Source organism: Eurypyga helias, unplaced genomic scaffold, assembly GCF_000690775.1.
Source record: "Eurypyga helias isolate BGI_N326 unplaced genomic scaffold, ASM69077v1 scaffold42293, whole genome shotgun sequence".
NCBI lineage: Eukaryota > Metazoa > Chordata > Aves > Eurypygiformes > Eurypygidae > Eurypyga > Eurypyga helias.
The window spans coordinates 7,262-24,600 of NW_010243975.1; the positions used below are offsets into that span (position 1 = coordinate 7,262).

Sequence of the window (17,339 nt, forward strand, 5' to 3'; positions counted from 1 at the left end):
CCCCAGTAATTGTGAGGAAAACAGACACTTTAAGACGAAAGAATAAGATAAAGCATCACATGATGCTCAAAATCCACACCTCATTCATTATCTGCCCTTGAAAGGCACCACAGGATCACAGGATAATTAGGGCTGCAAGGCACATCAGTAGGTCTCTAGTCCAACCTCCTGTTCAGAGCAAGGTTAGCTCTGAGGTCGACCTGATTACTCATCTTCCTCCGATGACCCCGGAGCAGCTGAGTTCTAGTTGCTCTGTATGCTCAGAGCCACACGGAACCCGTGACTCGAATGCCACCCTGCCAGAAAACTGAGTCTGAATCAGGACACTGTGCCTCCCTCAAGGGCTGTCCCCAGCTGGAAGTCTGGGATAATAAAAGCACAAAACAGTCGAGCAGCTTTCAAAATCGCCAGGAACACACAAGTGAAGACTTCTCGCCCAGAACAAACTGGGATTCACGGTAACATGTCAGCGCAGAATCGCCGTCCTGGCCCACCCAGACTCATGACATCCCATGTTACAGTCTCCACAGGCCACTTTTTATTGCCAAACCGTCCAAAACTGGGGATTAAGGAGGTTCGTTGTAACGCAAAATACTCGGTCAGCTTCAGGCTGGCAGCGCTTTCTGGTATCTACCCTGACCAGGAGAAAGGGGGAGAGAAGTTCCTGAAGAAGGAAAACTACTGGAGGACACTCGGCTGATCTCTTCTCTTTGACAGTGAATCAGAGGTAGAAATGCTGAAGTCATTTCTCCAGTTCACAGCATAAAGTTCTAGCAATTAGGACAAGGGAAAAAAAGGTTTCTACACTGGGAAAAAAAACCATTATACTTGATGTTCTGCAGCATTCTGTGCATTTATTAGAGAAAGCATCTTTGCTCCTGTTAAAATGCAACCAACTTCCACTCTGATGCTTGTCAGTCTAATACGATCCCCTCACAGCACTTCCTTTTATGTGTCCCTGATAAGCATACTTAAAAGATCATCACTAGATGCTTCCGCCGGCTGTTAGTTGTGGGTTGGGGGTGTCTAGCTGGGTATAAAACCTACAGCTCCTAAGACTTCTTGTGCACCATAAAAAACCAAAGGATCATACTGAGAGTCTTCTGGTTTCATGGCTGCTGTTTGAAGTAATAAAGTCTTTACATGGAGCTAATTAAAGAAAATATTCAAACCAAAACCCTAAAGCCGTTTCAAGGAGTGTTTGATCAGTTCATCTCATTTCCACCTAATGGCTACACAATCAAAAGAGAAGTGGAGGGGAAACACACGGCCCTGAGGACGCAGAGAGCTGGATGGCGTTCAAAGGGTTTGCTGCTCCTGCAGGTAGGAGAGCAGCGTGCTCCAACCAGGACTCCGCTCCACTACTTGTTTCCTTCCCTGAACAGCAGGTTGGCAGCAACTCAGCCACATGAACCAGCAAGGCACCCGCTGGCTTTGAAGTTCAGACAGGAGCCTGTTGGTACCAGACTGTTTTAATTCACGCGTCAGAAAGGCAAGGCAGTCGATCGTCGCTTCACAGTAAGCGACGTGCCAGGTCACAGGTCGTTTCTAATCGCAGTCCCCTTTACTCTGCATTAAAGCCATAATTAACAGTTAACGTTTAACTAAGGTTTTACAGTTTAAGCTGCTTTCTTGCATAAAGAACTCTTGCTGCCTCTTCGCCAGCTCCCTCTTCCCAGCCTCCATCTCTAGCCGGGCTAGAGATGAAGGTGATGATGGAGATGAAGAGGGAAGTGTCACGTTGGAACCAAACACGGCAGACAGATTTTTGCTAAGGCACAAGGAAACTGGAAAGTAAGAAGCGTGCGCTTAGAGTGGAGCTCCTGCCAGTTCAGTCCTCCTTAACCCCATGCTTTGAAGCAGCAGTATTGCACCGAGGTGACCCTCGGGGAGAAGAGCACTCGAGAAGCAATCGAGTCATCGTGGAGGGCAGCCTGGAAGGCTGGCCTGGCTTTCACGCCCTGGAGAAGCGCCCTCGAAGGATGCTCAGAGAAGTGCAGCCCCCACACGTCTGTTACGGGACACGGAATGCCTTCTTTTCAACACTTCGAGTCCTCGCAGGATTCTCACTGACCATGGAGAAAGGAAGGAGTGCTTTGACTCCACAGTCAGAGGGATACAGCCCGTCTCACGCCGCAGCTCCCCATGAGCATGCCGGAAAAGCTCAAGTTGTGCGCGCGCATTCGGAGCGCGGATCAGCAAAGGAGGTAAAGCCTTTGTGAATGGCAACTGCCCAAGAGGGCTCTTCACTCCAACCCCAAGTCCAAAAGGAACTGCCACTCCGCAACGTCAGCCTGGAGAAAAACCGTCGCTGCCGGGAGGCGAACGAGCTCCTGCCGACGTACCACGCGGAGCCCGTGAGAGGGCACCCACAGGCTGCGCCTCTCCCGGATGGCAAGAAGAAAGCCCAGCGATAGCGAGGGTGCTGTCAGCTAGTGGATAGCAAGACGTGCTGGACATCCACCCTGACACGAGAAGAAACAGCTATTTACAACACCAGGCTACCAGGGTTTTATCTGGACAATTATCAGCATCCCAGGGAGCCGGCGTGAGCGTGCGACGTGCCTTCAGAAAGCTGCTGATTAGGGTGCCACTTACCTGCTCTCTAGAGAGGCGACGCTGCAGTCAGACACTCTCGCTTCTCTGTTGTCTGGGGATGCCCAGCTGTTAGTGCTTCGAGTGGAGCCACTTTCATGGCCCAGACGGCCGCCATGCCCACGCGCAGAGTGCGGCAGCACACGGACACGGAGACCCCCCCTTGTCTCAACGCTTGAACAGGCTCTGTCTACCCCATCACAGGTGCACCAGACACCCAGATTCACAGATGAAGGTGCAAGGAGCAGACGTGCTACCCTTCATTTATATAACCAAGCTGTATGAACTTCCATTACCATCTGAAGATCTGCACTTACATGTTTTTCCTCAGGATGCCTTTTTTTTTTGGTCACGATCCTCAGCGAGTTTCAAGCGCTGCCTGTGTGCCAGACAGACAGCTCAGTGGCAGGATGAATTCTCCAGAGATCTTTAACGAGTCTCGACTGCAAAGACCCTGATTCCTGATGACATGCATTACCATCCTGAACTTGAGGTGATGGAAGAAGGATCTGTCAAGTCTGCTCAGATCTCTGATAGGACAAGGATGCTTAAAGCAAAAAGGAAGAACAGAAAGCAGAGTATTCCCAAGCATTTCTAGAAAAAAAAGAAGTCCCTTAAAACAACACCCAGACAAAGCAACAAAAAAGTTGTTCAGAGAGCAGAAGGTCTCACAAGAGGGATAATTATGGGAAGGTGCAAGAGAGGATGAACTCTTCAGCACGCACTTCTGACTCAGAAAGGACTTCATCCAGCAGTCTGCAATGAAACTGGTCCTTACAGCAGCTCCCAGTCCTTCAAGAGCTCAGATAACATTCTTGTCAGTAATACTCAACATTCTAACAGATCAACAGGTCCTCGATAAAGCAGGGTGGGTAGTGGGAGAGGCATGTGAAGGTCATGTCTACCCTTACTGGAAGTAAGCACAGTTCTGCAAACCAGCTCACAGCAGTGCCAAGACATGCCCTGCATCTAAGCGAAAAGCCGTTCTGAAAGCAGCATTCCCCAAAGCTGAAGCCCCCATTAGCATCTCTTCGTGCTGACAATCATAAACATTGTCTTTAGGTCACTAAGCGTGTCTGCTCGGGATGAGATGCCTCTGAAGTCAGGCAGCGCAAAATATCCTTCGCTCTTCGCAGGTGGCAATGTCCGCCAAGCCCAAGAGAATTCAAGATGTGATTCTTCACTTAGGCACAGTTCCAGTTCTCCACACTCAACACTCCTCTGAGAAACCAGACTAGAAAAACAAGCACGCAACAGGAGAGTATGGAAAAGGGCCCTTTGTTTTGCTGAGCAAGACAGGAACTTTACAAATCCATGGATTTGAGAGTAAGAGAAACAGACAGGATACAACATTTCTTCTGCTAGTTCCGAGAGGAAGTCTGGAGCATCCCAGGTCAGCAGGCCTGGTGGCCAGGCATGCCAGTTCTGCCTGGCTTGGCAAGACCTGGGGAGAGCTGCTTACTGCTGTCTGCAATGCCACAAGGACCAAAAGTGGCCCTGGGGACCTGTGTGCCCCAGCCACCAGCACAACTAAGCTCATACCTGATCCCAGGCACATGAATGACAGGCACCTGCAGCAGGTTCCCACCTAAAATCCGTGTGGTCACTACCTACTGGGGTGTGGGTTTATCCCGTTTGCCTTTTTACCCAAAGTAACACAACATTTTTACTTACACTTCACACAGCTTATCACAACCCAAACACAAGGGGTGGAGAAAGGAGACTTCAAAAACGATACTTCAGAGAAAGCCTTAAAATAACCATGTGTCTCCTTGCTGCTGGAAGTGAAGGCCAGTAACTGAGTGTTCTGCAAAACTAAAGCTTTCTTCTTAAAGGAATTCACATCTTACACAGACTATTCTCTTTAAACTCTACCTGCATGATAAACCAAGTATTACCATGGGAATGAAGAGAGCCCAGCATCTTTTTCAGTCTTTACTTACTTGTAACAGCAGTGTATTTTATCTTCCTGCTCCTGGCAAAAGCTCTGAGAAATATAGGCCTGCACAAGGGGGCTCAGCCTCTCCCTTCCAGGGCAAGTGGGTGCTGGGTGGGCTCAGGCTGGCAGTCAGGAGCTTGCGGAGAAACGCAGCCAAGAATCTGCTGTACCTGATCTGGGAGCTTCGTGTTTGGGCACGCAAAGGGGAACCCCAGGTCTGAGGCACTTGCTAAGTCTTAAGAGAGGATGGCCCTGGGCTGGAGAACCATCGACACCTCAGAGTAGGGGGGCATGGGAGGGCACTGAGATACTGCATGGGTCTCCCTCCTCTCCATTTCACAGCAGTTTTTCGCGTCTAGGCCCACTCTGGACTAGTCTGGGCAAAGCCACCCCCGTGTCCAGTACACCGGGCCGGGAAGCGAGCGGCAGGGCATCCCTAAGCAGACGTGAAGTCATTTCTCCACCGACAGTTCCTACCGATCTTCCAGGGAGGTATTACAGGTACTACTACTGCAGGTATGAACTGCAGAACTCCTCTGAAAAAAAGACAGATGCTAGAAAAGGAGAGACCTGGAGGGAAAACAAAGAAAACCTCCAACACAACCACCTTATTAAAGTTTCTCTCCTTCCTCTGCTTAGCAAGGAGAATGCTTAATTAAGTCATCCTTCAAGCCTTCCCACTCGCTCCAGCAACGCTCAGCATAAAGCGGACACGTAACAACTTCCTTCGCAGCACAGGACACCTCTGTGGTACAGTAATTTGCATGCTCTAAGGGAGAAGTGAAACTGCTGGTTCTCTGTCGTTCAGCTTTACCCTCCCTACCCACTGCGTATCAGCAGGAGGCACATTTCAGATCGGCTCAGTAATATGGGACGAGCGGGAAGGGAAGGAGCAAGTTGCTGTTTACTCAAAGGCTGGAGCCTTCCCAAAGCAGGAGTTAGGCACATACTTCTCTGTTTGTTTGCAACTCTCTTTCAGCTTATTAGCTCAGTTTAACTGGCAACTGCTGATTTTAAGCCCAATTATAGGCACTTCTACCTGGTGACAAAGCCCCAGTTCTGCAGCCAATTAGAATCATAGAATCATAGAATGGTTTGGGTTGGAAGGGACCTTAAAGATCATCTAGTTCCAACCCCCCTGCCATGGGCAGGGACACCTTCCACTAGACCAGGTTGCTCAAAGCCACAATTCTCACCAATTAATGGTTTAGGATTGCTAGACCCTGCTATTCACAGCAATCTCAAGTTTGACCTCAGAGTCATCGTTTCCTGCCATAATTTCAGCATTGTTTGTTTGCACTGGAACACTTGCCTGTGTGCTCTCGACTGCTGAGACCACTTGTCCTGTATTCTGAGCAGACACACATTAAAGGCAAGCTTTCAACTTTGGCCCACCTTGAGTTAAAAAAACCCAAAAACCAAAAAAAACCCAACAGCTCAGAGGCTCATCTTTCTGGTGTGAACCTATCACCAGGCATCCTCTACCAGAATCCAGGTACTTCTAGGGAATTTGTCCTCCTCAGGATTAAGTCATGAAGAACTACAGCAACACAACGATAAGAAATTCCTTTTCTTCCACTGGGTCTTTCAAGGAAGAAAGAAGAGAGGGCCTCAGCTCATCCATCCTGAACTTCAGGGGAATCCAGGCACTTCTAGGGAATTTGTCCTCACTCCTCAGGATTGAGTCATGAAGAACTACAGCAACACAACGATAAGAAATTCCTTTTCTTCCACTGGGTCTTTCAAGGAAGAAAGAAGAGAGGGCCTCAGCTCATCCATCCTGAACTTCAGGGGACACCGAGGAGGACTTTCAGCTATGCATGTCCCAGGTAACCTGGCTCAACACATCTGTACCACACAAAGCAGCAGACAAATAACCCAGAGAGGGGTGAGCACGAGAGCTGCAGCAGGATGGATTTAAGAAAGCGTTTGTGCTTCTGTTTCTGAATTCCTCCACAAGTGGCCTTGCATTTTACCAAAGAGATGATTTATCCTGACCTGAAACTCCATTAAAGTTTGTTCTGAGCAAGATGTTGCTTGTGGCAATTAGGTGACCCGGACTCCACAGCGAGATGGATAGAGAAATACCAGGCAGAAGGAAGATACTCAAGTGTGTCTGGGGTCGAGTGTCATTATGAGAAATATTGACCCACAGCCCTGGATTACTCAGTAAAGCAAAGCATTTGTCCTGTAGCAGAGCAACCACCCCAGAACTTGCCCAAACTACAGCAAAGCCACCTGGGAAGGAGCTCTGGGGCAGAGGGATGGGTGTAGCAGCGTGCCAGGAGGGACAAAACGCCACAACTACAGCTTCGAGTCATTTAGCTGGAAAGCTGGACAACGGGTCAGGTCAGCTCTTAAGCACCTGCCAGCTGGTATACGGCAAAGTTTTCCATAACTGTTGTGATTCCATAACTGGGTCATTGAACACGAGCTACCAGCAGCATTCACAGGCCATCTACTCACTAAATGCTCGAGAGAGCAAGGCTGAGGCAGGCCTGCCAGACCGACCGAGTACAGCCTGTGCCCTAAACCAAACCTGTACAAAGTGGTCAGAAAACACCAAAGAATGTTCCGCCTCAAGGCTGACTAATTAGCGGTGCCTTTGATAGGGAACAGGAGCTCCAGCTGCAACTGCTCTGCTCCTCCCCGAGCGTGTTTTTAAGCGAGACACAGCAGCAAACCAACCTCCAGCCAGCGCGAGGCTCTGGCCTGCAAGAACCTCCTCCAGCAAGGGATTTTTCTTGCAATGAATTAACAGTAGATTCTTATGTAGGTCTCTGGTTTATGTTTGTCTGGAAGACTTAGGGGTTTTTTTAATACTGTAATTCACATAAACTTCAAAGGTTAGAAAACTCCGACTGACATCCACCCATCAGCTGTGCAAGGCGGGAAAACTCCAGGCAAGTGCTCTACGTTTGGATCGGTAGAAGTCAGGGAAGAAACTCTGGCTGATGAACAGTTGAGCCCAACCTTGAAGTGTGCCTCAGGCAGAGGCTTTCTGTTTGCAATTCTTAGCCTCCACCAACTGAAGACACTTTTTTACTTACAACAGCTACATCCCATTACACCAACCGTGGGAAACGAGGCCTTACCAGCGGAGGGCCTCTCTGCTCCAGCAGGACTTCCTCTGGCCCAAACCACCTCGTTCAGTCCGTGTTCCCACCACAGAGCAAGGCCAGCTGACGCAGAGACCCACACATGGCACTTCCCAAGTCGGGCACTGTCAGACAAGTCCCAACTCCTACATGCTTCCAAACTGCAAGTCTCAAATTCAACAAGCAGAGAATCAGAGCCTCCTTGCCAAGTCCGGAGCCACCGGCTTCCTGCACATGCTGGCAAGATCACACTCAGTCTTAAATCCACAGCTACTTGCCTGCGGGGAGGTGACCTGCTAACAGATGTGATCCGTCTCATCTGGAACCCGGGGCAGAGTAATTTGTGCTCCCAGGCAGTTTAGCAACATGCCCAGCTCAGACCTGACAGGGGCAGCAGGAGGGGCGAATGCTACAGCACATCCAGCCAGAAGAGGGTTGTGTTGCTGGACAAAGCAGCTCTTCAGTCACACCTTCCCTTCCTCACAAGCACAGAAAAAAGAGCCAACCTTAAAATACCAGGCCTGCACTCGCCTTGCTGCTGATGGAAAGGCTGCCAATACTCATTTTCTACAAGTAGAGGAGGGGCTGCCTGTATTACACAGGAGAGAACAGCAGCAAACTGACGGCCCTGAGCTGGCAATACCATCTGACAGAAGGCTGCTGTCATTTCCCACAACTCTTTAAAAAAAACCTTGAGGCAAGAGACCAATGAAAATTCCAACTCTTCCCTATACCCTCCTGAAGGTTTTGACACAAAAAATAAAAAAATAAAAATTAAAAGAGCCTTTGAGCATTTATAAGCCCATCAATTTTGCAAGATTTAAGGCTTTAAAGAGTCCAAAACATCTATTTGAAATTTTCTATACAAACAGGGTTTTTAATATTAAAAAAACCCCAACCAGAAATAAAATATTTAGGTTTTTCTAAAGCGAGGCATTCCAACAGCTCCAGACAGGAGTGCTGGAGGGGAGGAGGAAATCCAATTCTTAAGTTTGACAGGAACAATTTTTTTTAATTTTTTTTTTTTGTTTCTTTTAATTGGCAGAGAAACAAGACTACACAGCTATTTTCTCCCCCTGGCTCTGAGAAGGAATAGCTGGGATGAGCAGCACAGGAAACAACACAACCAAGTTTACTCAAGCGCTGCCTGTTTTGGGTTCCTGTCCCACGCCAGCTCACCCCTCAGGAAAGAATCACCCCACCGCCTTGCCCCTTTTCCTCCACACACCCCCCTTCCCTTACATTTGGTCTCCAAACCCCCCTCCTGCAGAAAAGAGGCTCCCCACCTGAAAACACAGTTCAGGCACAGAGGTTTTGGGAAATCTCAGCCTTTTTCATCTTGATTACCTGCATTTCGGGTTAGTCAGAACAGCTGAGAGAGGCAAACATTTGGCGGCACATCTCCCTCTCCTTTTCCATGTAGTCCCCGTAGTACCTGCAAACCAGAGCACAGCGTGGCGTCAGGGGCTGCCGACTGCCCAACCCTCAGTGCCACAACCAGAAAATACAGATAGCATTTTTTTCTATAGAAATAGATTAGTCTAATATAAGAGTGTGCTGGCAGCAAAGAGGCGGCTCCTCCAAGCCCTTCTTCCTGCCACGACAAGGGAAACCTGGAGACACTGTGCCTTACCCCAGACCTTGGGTCTCTGCTTCAGTGGTGGCTATTAGCTAAGCAGATCGTTTGACTTTTGGCAGCCAGCTTTCTACATCACTTTTGCAAGCGTGTGACGATGCAGAGGAACCCCCAGCTGCATACCGAAGTCTAGTTTGGTGTCTCATTTGTGCTGCTCTTGTGCGAGCTTCCTCGGCAGGAGACATCGTTCAAGCACCTCACCCCAGGGTATCTACCTGGGCAGAGGATGGGGAGGAGAGAGCAGGAACATGTGTCTGGACCAAGTAGATGACAGGGCAGATGCTTCCTCCATTCTCACCTCCCTGCCAGCATCACATTAGCACGGCAAAAGCTGCCCAGATCGCTCCACTTTAACGGCTGCTTCTCCAAACAGTGTCTTCTGCACCCTCTGCTCTCACCTCACCAGCAACAAGATCTCACTGGTGAGGAATCCCTGAGCCAGAGGGTGACTCAGTTTGGGCACTGTCCCAGGGATCAATGGCTGCCCACATGGTCAGATTTCCTGCATCTGCTACCATATAAGGTCAAAAGCAAAGGTTTTTGTTGCAACACACCAAAAACGGCACGAGGGTGACATTGGCTAATGCTCTCAGGCCGATCAGCACTCCAGAACCTCAAGGGCTTCCACTTAGTGAAATCCCAGCACACCAAGGCTCTTCTGTCAAATCTCAGTCAGGTGTTGCTCCAACTCTCCGCACCGAGTAGATGAGGGATGTCCACCTAGACTGCGGATGGCAGGCTCACACGCCCACCACAGCAGGAAATCCAGGAGCCCCTCATTTGGAGATGCCGATTCCTGCCAGACGGCGGAACAACCCCATTCTGTCCTGGATGCAACGCAAGCCTTCCAACAGGATTGCCAAATCCAGCAGCAGAATATGCCCCAAGACCACCACAGCTGGTACCAGACACTCATGGCACAGAATCCTCCTCCTGGGTTCTGCCTGTCGTTCTCCAGTGAAACTAATTTTGCCAAGAACCTGGTTCAGCTGTTCAACAGCTGCTTTTTGAAGTTCTGTTTTAGGCAGCAAAAGGTAGCTGGTGATTAACACACAACACTCCTTTTTGCACAGTATAAACGTACTCTGCAAGGAAGCGAAAAGCCTCTAAGAACAAGATTTTGATTCATATTCCATTTCTGAAGCGTTTGCCAGATCACATTGCGAGTTTCCTCAGGCAAGGCAGTTTGGCAACGTCACACGGTCTAGACTGAGACATGGCCTAATTAACAACACCGTCTTCATCTATTTTAGACCAATTCCACTCTTTGTCATACCAAAAGCAGAAATAATACACCAATTTTAACTGGCACTGAAGCAGAAGCTCTGAGACACCGGGGGTTTGACACGTACTCAGCTTACCCCCACATGCGTCAGCGTACGCGCTGCTATCTCCGGTCACAGCGAACAAGCTTGCCCGCTGCTTCCCCGAAGGTAGAACGCCTTCTTGCTCCCTGGCAGCACCACCTCAACGTTATTAGCAAGATTTCCCTTCCACCTGCCAACATATTTTGAACAAGCCTAAAGAGAAGCACGAGGCTTCCAGGATGAGGACTGCTCGCAGTGTACCCCAGGTCTTCGACACTGCCCACATACCAACCCTCCAAGAGTAGTTAGCCAACCATCCCCGTCGTTTTAGAGTACTCCCCCTCTGCTCTGCTCTCATGAGACCCCCCCGCAGTTCTGCGTCCAGCTGTGGGGCCCTCAACATCAGGAGGGTATCGACTGGTTGGAGTGAGTCCAGAGGAGGCCACGGAGATGCTCCGAGGGCTGGAGCCCCTCTGCCACGGGGACAGGCTGGGAGAGTTGGGGGTGTTCAGCCTGGAGAAGGGAAGGCTCCAGGGAGACCTTAGAGCCCCTTCCTGTGCCTCGGGAGGGCTACAAGGAAGCTGGGGGGGACTTTTTACAAGGGCAGGGAGTGACAGGCCAAGGGGTAACGGGTTTAAATGGAAAGAGGGAGATTGAGATGGGACATCAGGAAGGAATTCTTCCCGCAGAGGGTGGGGAGGCACTGGGACAGGTTGCCCAGAGAAGCTGTGGATGCCCCATCCCTGGATGTCTTCAAGGCCAGGCTGGATGAGGCTTGGAGCAACCTGGTCTAGTGGAAGGTGTCCCTGCCCATGGCAGGGGGGTTGGAACTGGATGATCTTTAAGATCCCCTCCAACCCAAACCATTCTGTGATTCTATGACTGCTTTGTGATCTCTGAAGCTGGGGACTGCAACACCTCCTGCATCCCAAGAGGGCCAGAAGTGCAGCACACACTTTTGGGAACCAGCTAGTGCTTTTGCCAGTTTCAAAGGGAAGAACAGAAGGACAGCAGAGACTAGCATTAGTCATGCTTTGGTGGGGCTGGGGCATGACTAAGGCTGGCAGGATTGTGCTGTCCTCAGCCTGCGGGCGAAGGGAAAGTTTGCCTTCACGATTGCTCACTTGCTACCTCCAAGACAGCAAGAAACTCCCTTTTATCGAACATCATTATTTGTAGCATCGTACACCGAAGCACTTGCAGTGCAGGAAAACTGCCGTAACTACCCAACACATCTTAAAGGGAATGATAATCATGCTTATTAACCCAGAACACGATCAGGTTGAGCACTAGCCTTCTGCATTTCGCTGGTCTTGAGACATTTCAACAGCCTGTGTCTCCCCACCAGCCCGACCCACCTACTCACCCACCCCCCAGACACCATACAGAAAGCGTGGGTGCTCTCAGCTTCCCACCTGTAACCACTGTGCCTGCAAACCCCTCAAATCAGCTTTCCCCACACTACGAGAGACCTTCTGCATTTTCCCAGGTCACTCACTAACCCAGTAGTTTTGTTCTTTTTCAAACATTTGAAGTGTTTTCGGGTCGGTTTTTCCAGCCTCAAAACTCTCTTCCACGGGGATAGAAAAGGCATTCTCTCACCTTGCCAGTTTTTTCAGCTCGTTGTTAATCTCGTGGTTAAACGGCTGTATGTGCTGAGCTCTGACCAGGAAACACCGGGATTTTTCGTATTCTCTCATGCAGAGACAAGCCTGCCACAAGAAGAGAGGTGTCACAAGATAAATACAGACTCGCCGCCACTCTCCAGGACTCAAACATGTGCAGCCACAAACGTTTCTGAGACAGAGCCAGGTAGCTCAGGAATCCCCCTCAAAAAGATCTGTGGTGGATTTACAGAGAGACAGATTTTCCAAAAGGTCAGATGCAGACAAACCACCTTGACTGCTGCCCCAGCTTAGGGGGTCCAGCCTAGAATTTAGGGGTTCTCCTCTGTTCGAGTATCTCTCCACAGCCAGTCAGGCCAGAGTATTCCTTGATGTGGCTACCAGAGGAAATTATTTTGCCTACCTGGCCACACCTGAACAACGCTTTGGCATTTCTTTGGTCAATCTCCAAGGCCTTCTCCCCGTATACCAAAGCCTGAGCAGGACGTTCCAGTTTCAGGTAAGTAAGCGAGAGATTCAGGAGCACCAGCAACTTGGAAGCATCGATCTGATGCTGCTCTGCCTCACTGGAAGGGCTGCGACGGAGGATGGAGAACGCCTGAGCAGACAGAGAAAGAGAACTAGTGCACAATAAATCTGTTATGGAAAGGGAGAAATCCCATCTCATCAGCCAGCTAGGCCCATGTTTTCTTTTACCCAGGTCAATTAAAAATAATAACCAAAACTCTGAAAATACTGCATGGCATTATCAGCATGACTAGTCAGCTCAGCCGTACGACTACAGGCTTAGAAACCTATCAAGGAACTTGAAAGCAGCAGAAAATATTACAGCCAGACTTTAAGGCTAAAGACAAAAAAAAAAAGAAAATCCTACAGGGAGACAGGCAATTTAATTTTTAAATTTAATTAATTTTTATTACAAAGAAACACCAAGAAAGAACAACCCTAAACAGAGGGAAGAAAAAAAATCTCACAAAACCTCACTATTTCTGCAACGAAGGCAGATGCACTCCAGTTTGGGAACAACGACTGAGTATTTTCCTGCCCAGAGAGGTTGTGGCGTCTCCATCCTTGGAGATGTTCAAAACCTGAATGACACAGCCCTGGGAAGCCTCCTGTTGGGAGTGACCTTCCCTCTGCAGGGCGCTGGACCACGTAACCTCCAGAGGTTCCTCCCAACCTCAAGCACTGTGCGATTCCCAACTGGAAGGCTAAAAGCCAGTGCTATCTCCGTTTCCAGGCAGCGGGGATCCTAGACTACTTCTCAGAGCATTAACCAGCGTGCTGCTGCAATACAAGGCCACGCTGTAGTGCATCATCTCCCAGCAGAAGCTGACTGAAAGGCTCCAGTGCAGCGGTCAGCCACGCAAACTTCTCAGGGCTCACACACCCCCCATCTCTGCTAGAGCCCACAGGAAGCAAGCCTGAAGGAACAGGGTTCTGCCAACCCTTCTCCTCCCTCATTTACCACTGCTGCTCACCCAAAAGCAGGTGCTTAAGACCTGCTCTTAAGTAGCAAACTATGCCTGGAAAATATAATGAAGCTATTTGATCTCTAAATTGTACTTATGGCACAATAAGCACTTAATAATCGCTGCTTTCACAGGGGAAAACACGGGGGGGTTGTTTTCTGGTGTCATACCTTTGTGTATCTGTCTTTGGCACCCTCGAAGTGCTGCTTATAGTAGAGGTAGTTGCCAAACTGTCTCTCCGTGTTTGCCACATTCAACACCTTTTGTAGCGGAAACGTATCCTGCTGCTCCTGAATAAAGAAATACCTGAATTTCAGCACAAACAAAAGAAAACAAGCAGAGAGCTCAGACAGGAGAGTCCTGCAAAGTCCCCTTCTATTCACAGTGCAGGAGCCAGGCCGTTGCCAAGGCCCCTGCTGTGTCCAGCCAGGCCAGCACCACGTGGCATTCCCCTTCGCCAGGCTGAATCATGCCACCGTTCTTGTGCCGAGAGCTCCTGGTGAGTGCTACCAGCCAGGTCAGGAAGCTCACCAGGACCAAAGCAACTTCAGGCAGGGAGAAAAAAAAATTTTAAGCAGGAATTTGTTCTTAAAATCCTGCCCAACTCTCTCACCTGCTTAGCACAGAGCAGTTGGTTAACACAAATGCTATCACTGGCATAAAAGGTGAAGCTGATCGAAAGGCTCCATCACTCTAATGGTTCAGTATCACCCATAGTGGCTGCCTCAGGCAGCTCTAGGATCAGCCCGACACCCACACGAGACATCAACCCAGCAAAAGGACAAAAAGCCCTCCAAAACAACAATAATAAAAGAGGTGAGAATCAAGAGACAGGTTTTCTACTGGGTTTCCAAGTGTGAACCAGCTTACAGAGCGAGGCCCAGTTCACCAGAAACTGGCAAGAAGGGGGTAAGCTGCCAACAAGTGTGGTTTGCTCACAGGGCTACGCGCGGATCAAGCGGCCTGTGCAGCAGCAGGAGGGAATGAGGAGGGCCTCCCCCAGCAGCACTGCTGCCTGTGCCCCACTCACTGACCCACAACCACAGCCCAAAGCCCTTGACATGAAAGGGGGGGAGCGAACAATAACACCGTAACTCACCAGGGAGGAAAGCGAACAGTGAAAGCACTTGGGAGAGCAGCCAAGAATCGGAGACAAAGGGTGGGGGCAGGGGGTGGAGTGGTACTTGGACGTTGCAGACTGAACAGGATTTTTAGACAGCTCATTACTGTTCCTTCAGAAAAATCCCTGGAAGCTGCTGCCCTCTAGTGAAACCATGAGGTTTCTTAAAAGCTAAAAATAAATCAAAGTCGCTCCACTGACTCCAGCACACGGGAGCAAACAAAGGCAGCGCCCAGCCCCTCCGTCTGCACAGGAGTGTAAACAGAGGAAAGCATGCAGGGACAGCGTTAGAGGGCATGTGTTTGTATCAGAGCTGAGCTAGCAGCCCACGGTCTGGGTAACTGCACCTGCAATTCAGCTAAACATATGCAATCCATGAGAAACAGCAACCAGAAGGAACGACAATGAAGGCTCAGCCTCCAGATTTAGGTCTCAAACCTTATTAAGGCAACTCACAGCAGTCAACTCAAAGAACGCATCCGATTCGTTCGTGTCTAAGAAGTCCAGCACCTCCACTTCGAACAAGACTGTGGCATTTGGGGGAATGAGAGGAAGACAGCCCTGCCGCCCGTAGGCATAGCCTGGCATGAAGACAAATCTCGCCACCTCTCCCTTCTTCATCGTCAGCAGGCCAATTTCCAGGCCCCACAGCGTAATGTCTGTCGCAACAAGAAACAGAAGGTCATGAGAATCGCAAACCTGGAAACCCCTCTTAGACACCAAACAATCTCTCCTAAAGCCTGGAGGAAAAAAAAATCCTGGGTAGTTGATTCCTCAGCAGCTGCAACAGTCAACTACTCCCTGTTCTGGATTATCAAGGCAGTCTGCTGTGGCACCAAGCACACAGCGAACAGCGACAGCTTCTCTCAGGTGATTTAAAACACCGAGACGAGCAGCTGCTTCAGGGTAGGTGGCAAGCACCCCCGTTGCCACGGGGCAGCACGGGCACTGCTGCTCGCTCCCACATTCAAGAGGGGCAGAAGGGGATCAGTTCCAGACTGACCATCACCCGTGTGGAGCAGGAGGCTTCTGGCCTTCATTAACAAGTTTTAAAGGTTTCAAATAACCTAAAGATACTAAGCAGCAATTAAAATGACACGTCTTAATAGTCCCATCTTTACAACCCCGAGTCGCAGGGCAAACTTTTCAACTCAGACTTACCTCGTCCAAGTTTCATCAGCCCAGGAGACCTGCTGTTGCAGTTTGTGCAGAAGGGCTCATCCTGCTGTTCCAGATACCCGGAGTACTTCACTGCGCAGCACAAAGCGAGGAGTGGGCAGAAGAGAAAAGCAAGAGTTGGCTCTCATGTCCATTAACAGTACCATCTGTAGCACAGCAAGAATTTTTTTGGCTGCACCACCCTTTTATCCTCCTTTTCTCTTTTCCTTCTGCTGTAGGACAGCAGGGGTAGCACAAAGCACCTTGTGTTTTATACCAAAAACCTGGTCGCATCCAAGTAACCGAGTGGTGGTGACTGTGTTTTAACACCATCACCAGATAAAGCAGCTGCTGCGCAGTATTCATCCCTATCTAATCAAGGGATGTGATTTTGTGTTTTTAAGAAATGGAAACTTCAGCAGTAGAAATTAAAATACCCCAATTATCTGCTAAGATACATGACAAAGCCTTTCCTAACAAAAACTGGAGCTCTGGGAAGAGAAACAGAGGGGGAAAAGTACTCCTCCAAGCTCTGCCACTCTCCTCAGCGCTCTACGGGTAACTTAATTCTCACTCAGAAAACCTTCTGTCACGGGCTTCCCCTGACACAGCACCATGCCCCTGCACTTCAGGAACCCCTTTCTGCTTTAAACTTCTCTGTACTGTGAGAACAGGTGGGACCTGAAAATCCTGCTTTTCTCAAGGTCAAGATGCCCTTTCATTGAATCTGTTGTCCGCAAGAAGTTAAACAGAGTATCCCAAGTGCTAAAATACTGATAAGGGAGAGCAGACAGAATCCGAAACAGAAAGATATACCACTGTATAAAATAAGCACTTTCAAGTTATTGTTTTGATCTCATGCTAAAGCCCAAAGCACTCAGATCTGCCAGCCTCAACATGAGAGGCTCAGGCGACCTTTTACAACAGGTTCTGGCCCCTCCACTAACCCAGCACACATTTCAGGCCCAGCCACACAGACCTTGCACAGAGGCATCAACGACAGAGGAGTATGAGACCCTCAGCATCAGCCTACACTTCCAAGGATGTTATGTTTTCTTAGTGCTGCTAACTAAGATTATATTTAGCCCTCGCCATTTATACAGAAGGCGGTGCAGGAGATGGCCGGTGGAGCCTGGAGGCTTGTACCCACCACGCAGGGCACAATGCTACTGCGGAGTCCCCAGAAGAGAACACGCTGGCCCAGGGAAGGGGCAGAGGGAAGGGGCAGAGGCAGGGGACGGTGGCAGGGGGGTCCCAGCTGCAGCAACACATCCTCCTGCAGCCCGCCCAGCGCCAAGAGGCCCAGGAGCCCCAGCGGTACCTGCCACCGAGGCGTTCATCGGCACGGTCGGCCCCGCGCCGGGCCACAGCTCCTTCTTGCGCACCCCT

At 49.7% G+C, this 17,339-nt stretch overlaps 1 protein-coding gene across 1 annotated transcript; it reads right to left on the reverse strand.

Moving 5' to 3' along the window:
* Positions 1 to 8,991: 8,991 nt before the first annotated feature.
* On the reverse strand, positions 8,992 to 17,290 carry FKBP6 (FK506 binding protein 6, 36kDa). The gene is made up of 7 exons (XM_010149595.1): positions 17,272 to 17,290; positions 15,954 to 16,043; positions 15,249 to 15,451; positions 13,843 to 13,962; positions 12,604 to 12,798; positions 12,178 to 12,287; positions 8,992 to 9,067 (listed from the first exon to the last, which is right to left on the reverse strand). The coding sequence occupies exons 1-7, from the start codon at positions 17,288 to 17,290 to the stop codon at positions 8,992 to 8,994; spliced, it is 813 nt and encodes a 270-aa protein (XP_010147897.1).
* Positions 17,291 to 17,339: the final 49 nt, after the last annotated feature.

Bases quoted from the DNA above. Each gene is read 5' to 3' on its own strand.
- FKBP6 (XM_010149595.1), bottom strand. The intron at 12,288-12,603 runs GTAGGCAAAATA...TTCTTGTGGCAG, and splicing joins CGTTGTTCAGGTGTGGCCAG to GCTTGTCTCTGCATGAGAGA. The intron at 9,068-12,177 runs GTGAGAGAATGC...TCTGGTTTGCAG, and splicing joins GAGCTGAAAAAACTGGCAAG to GTACTACGGGGACTACATGG.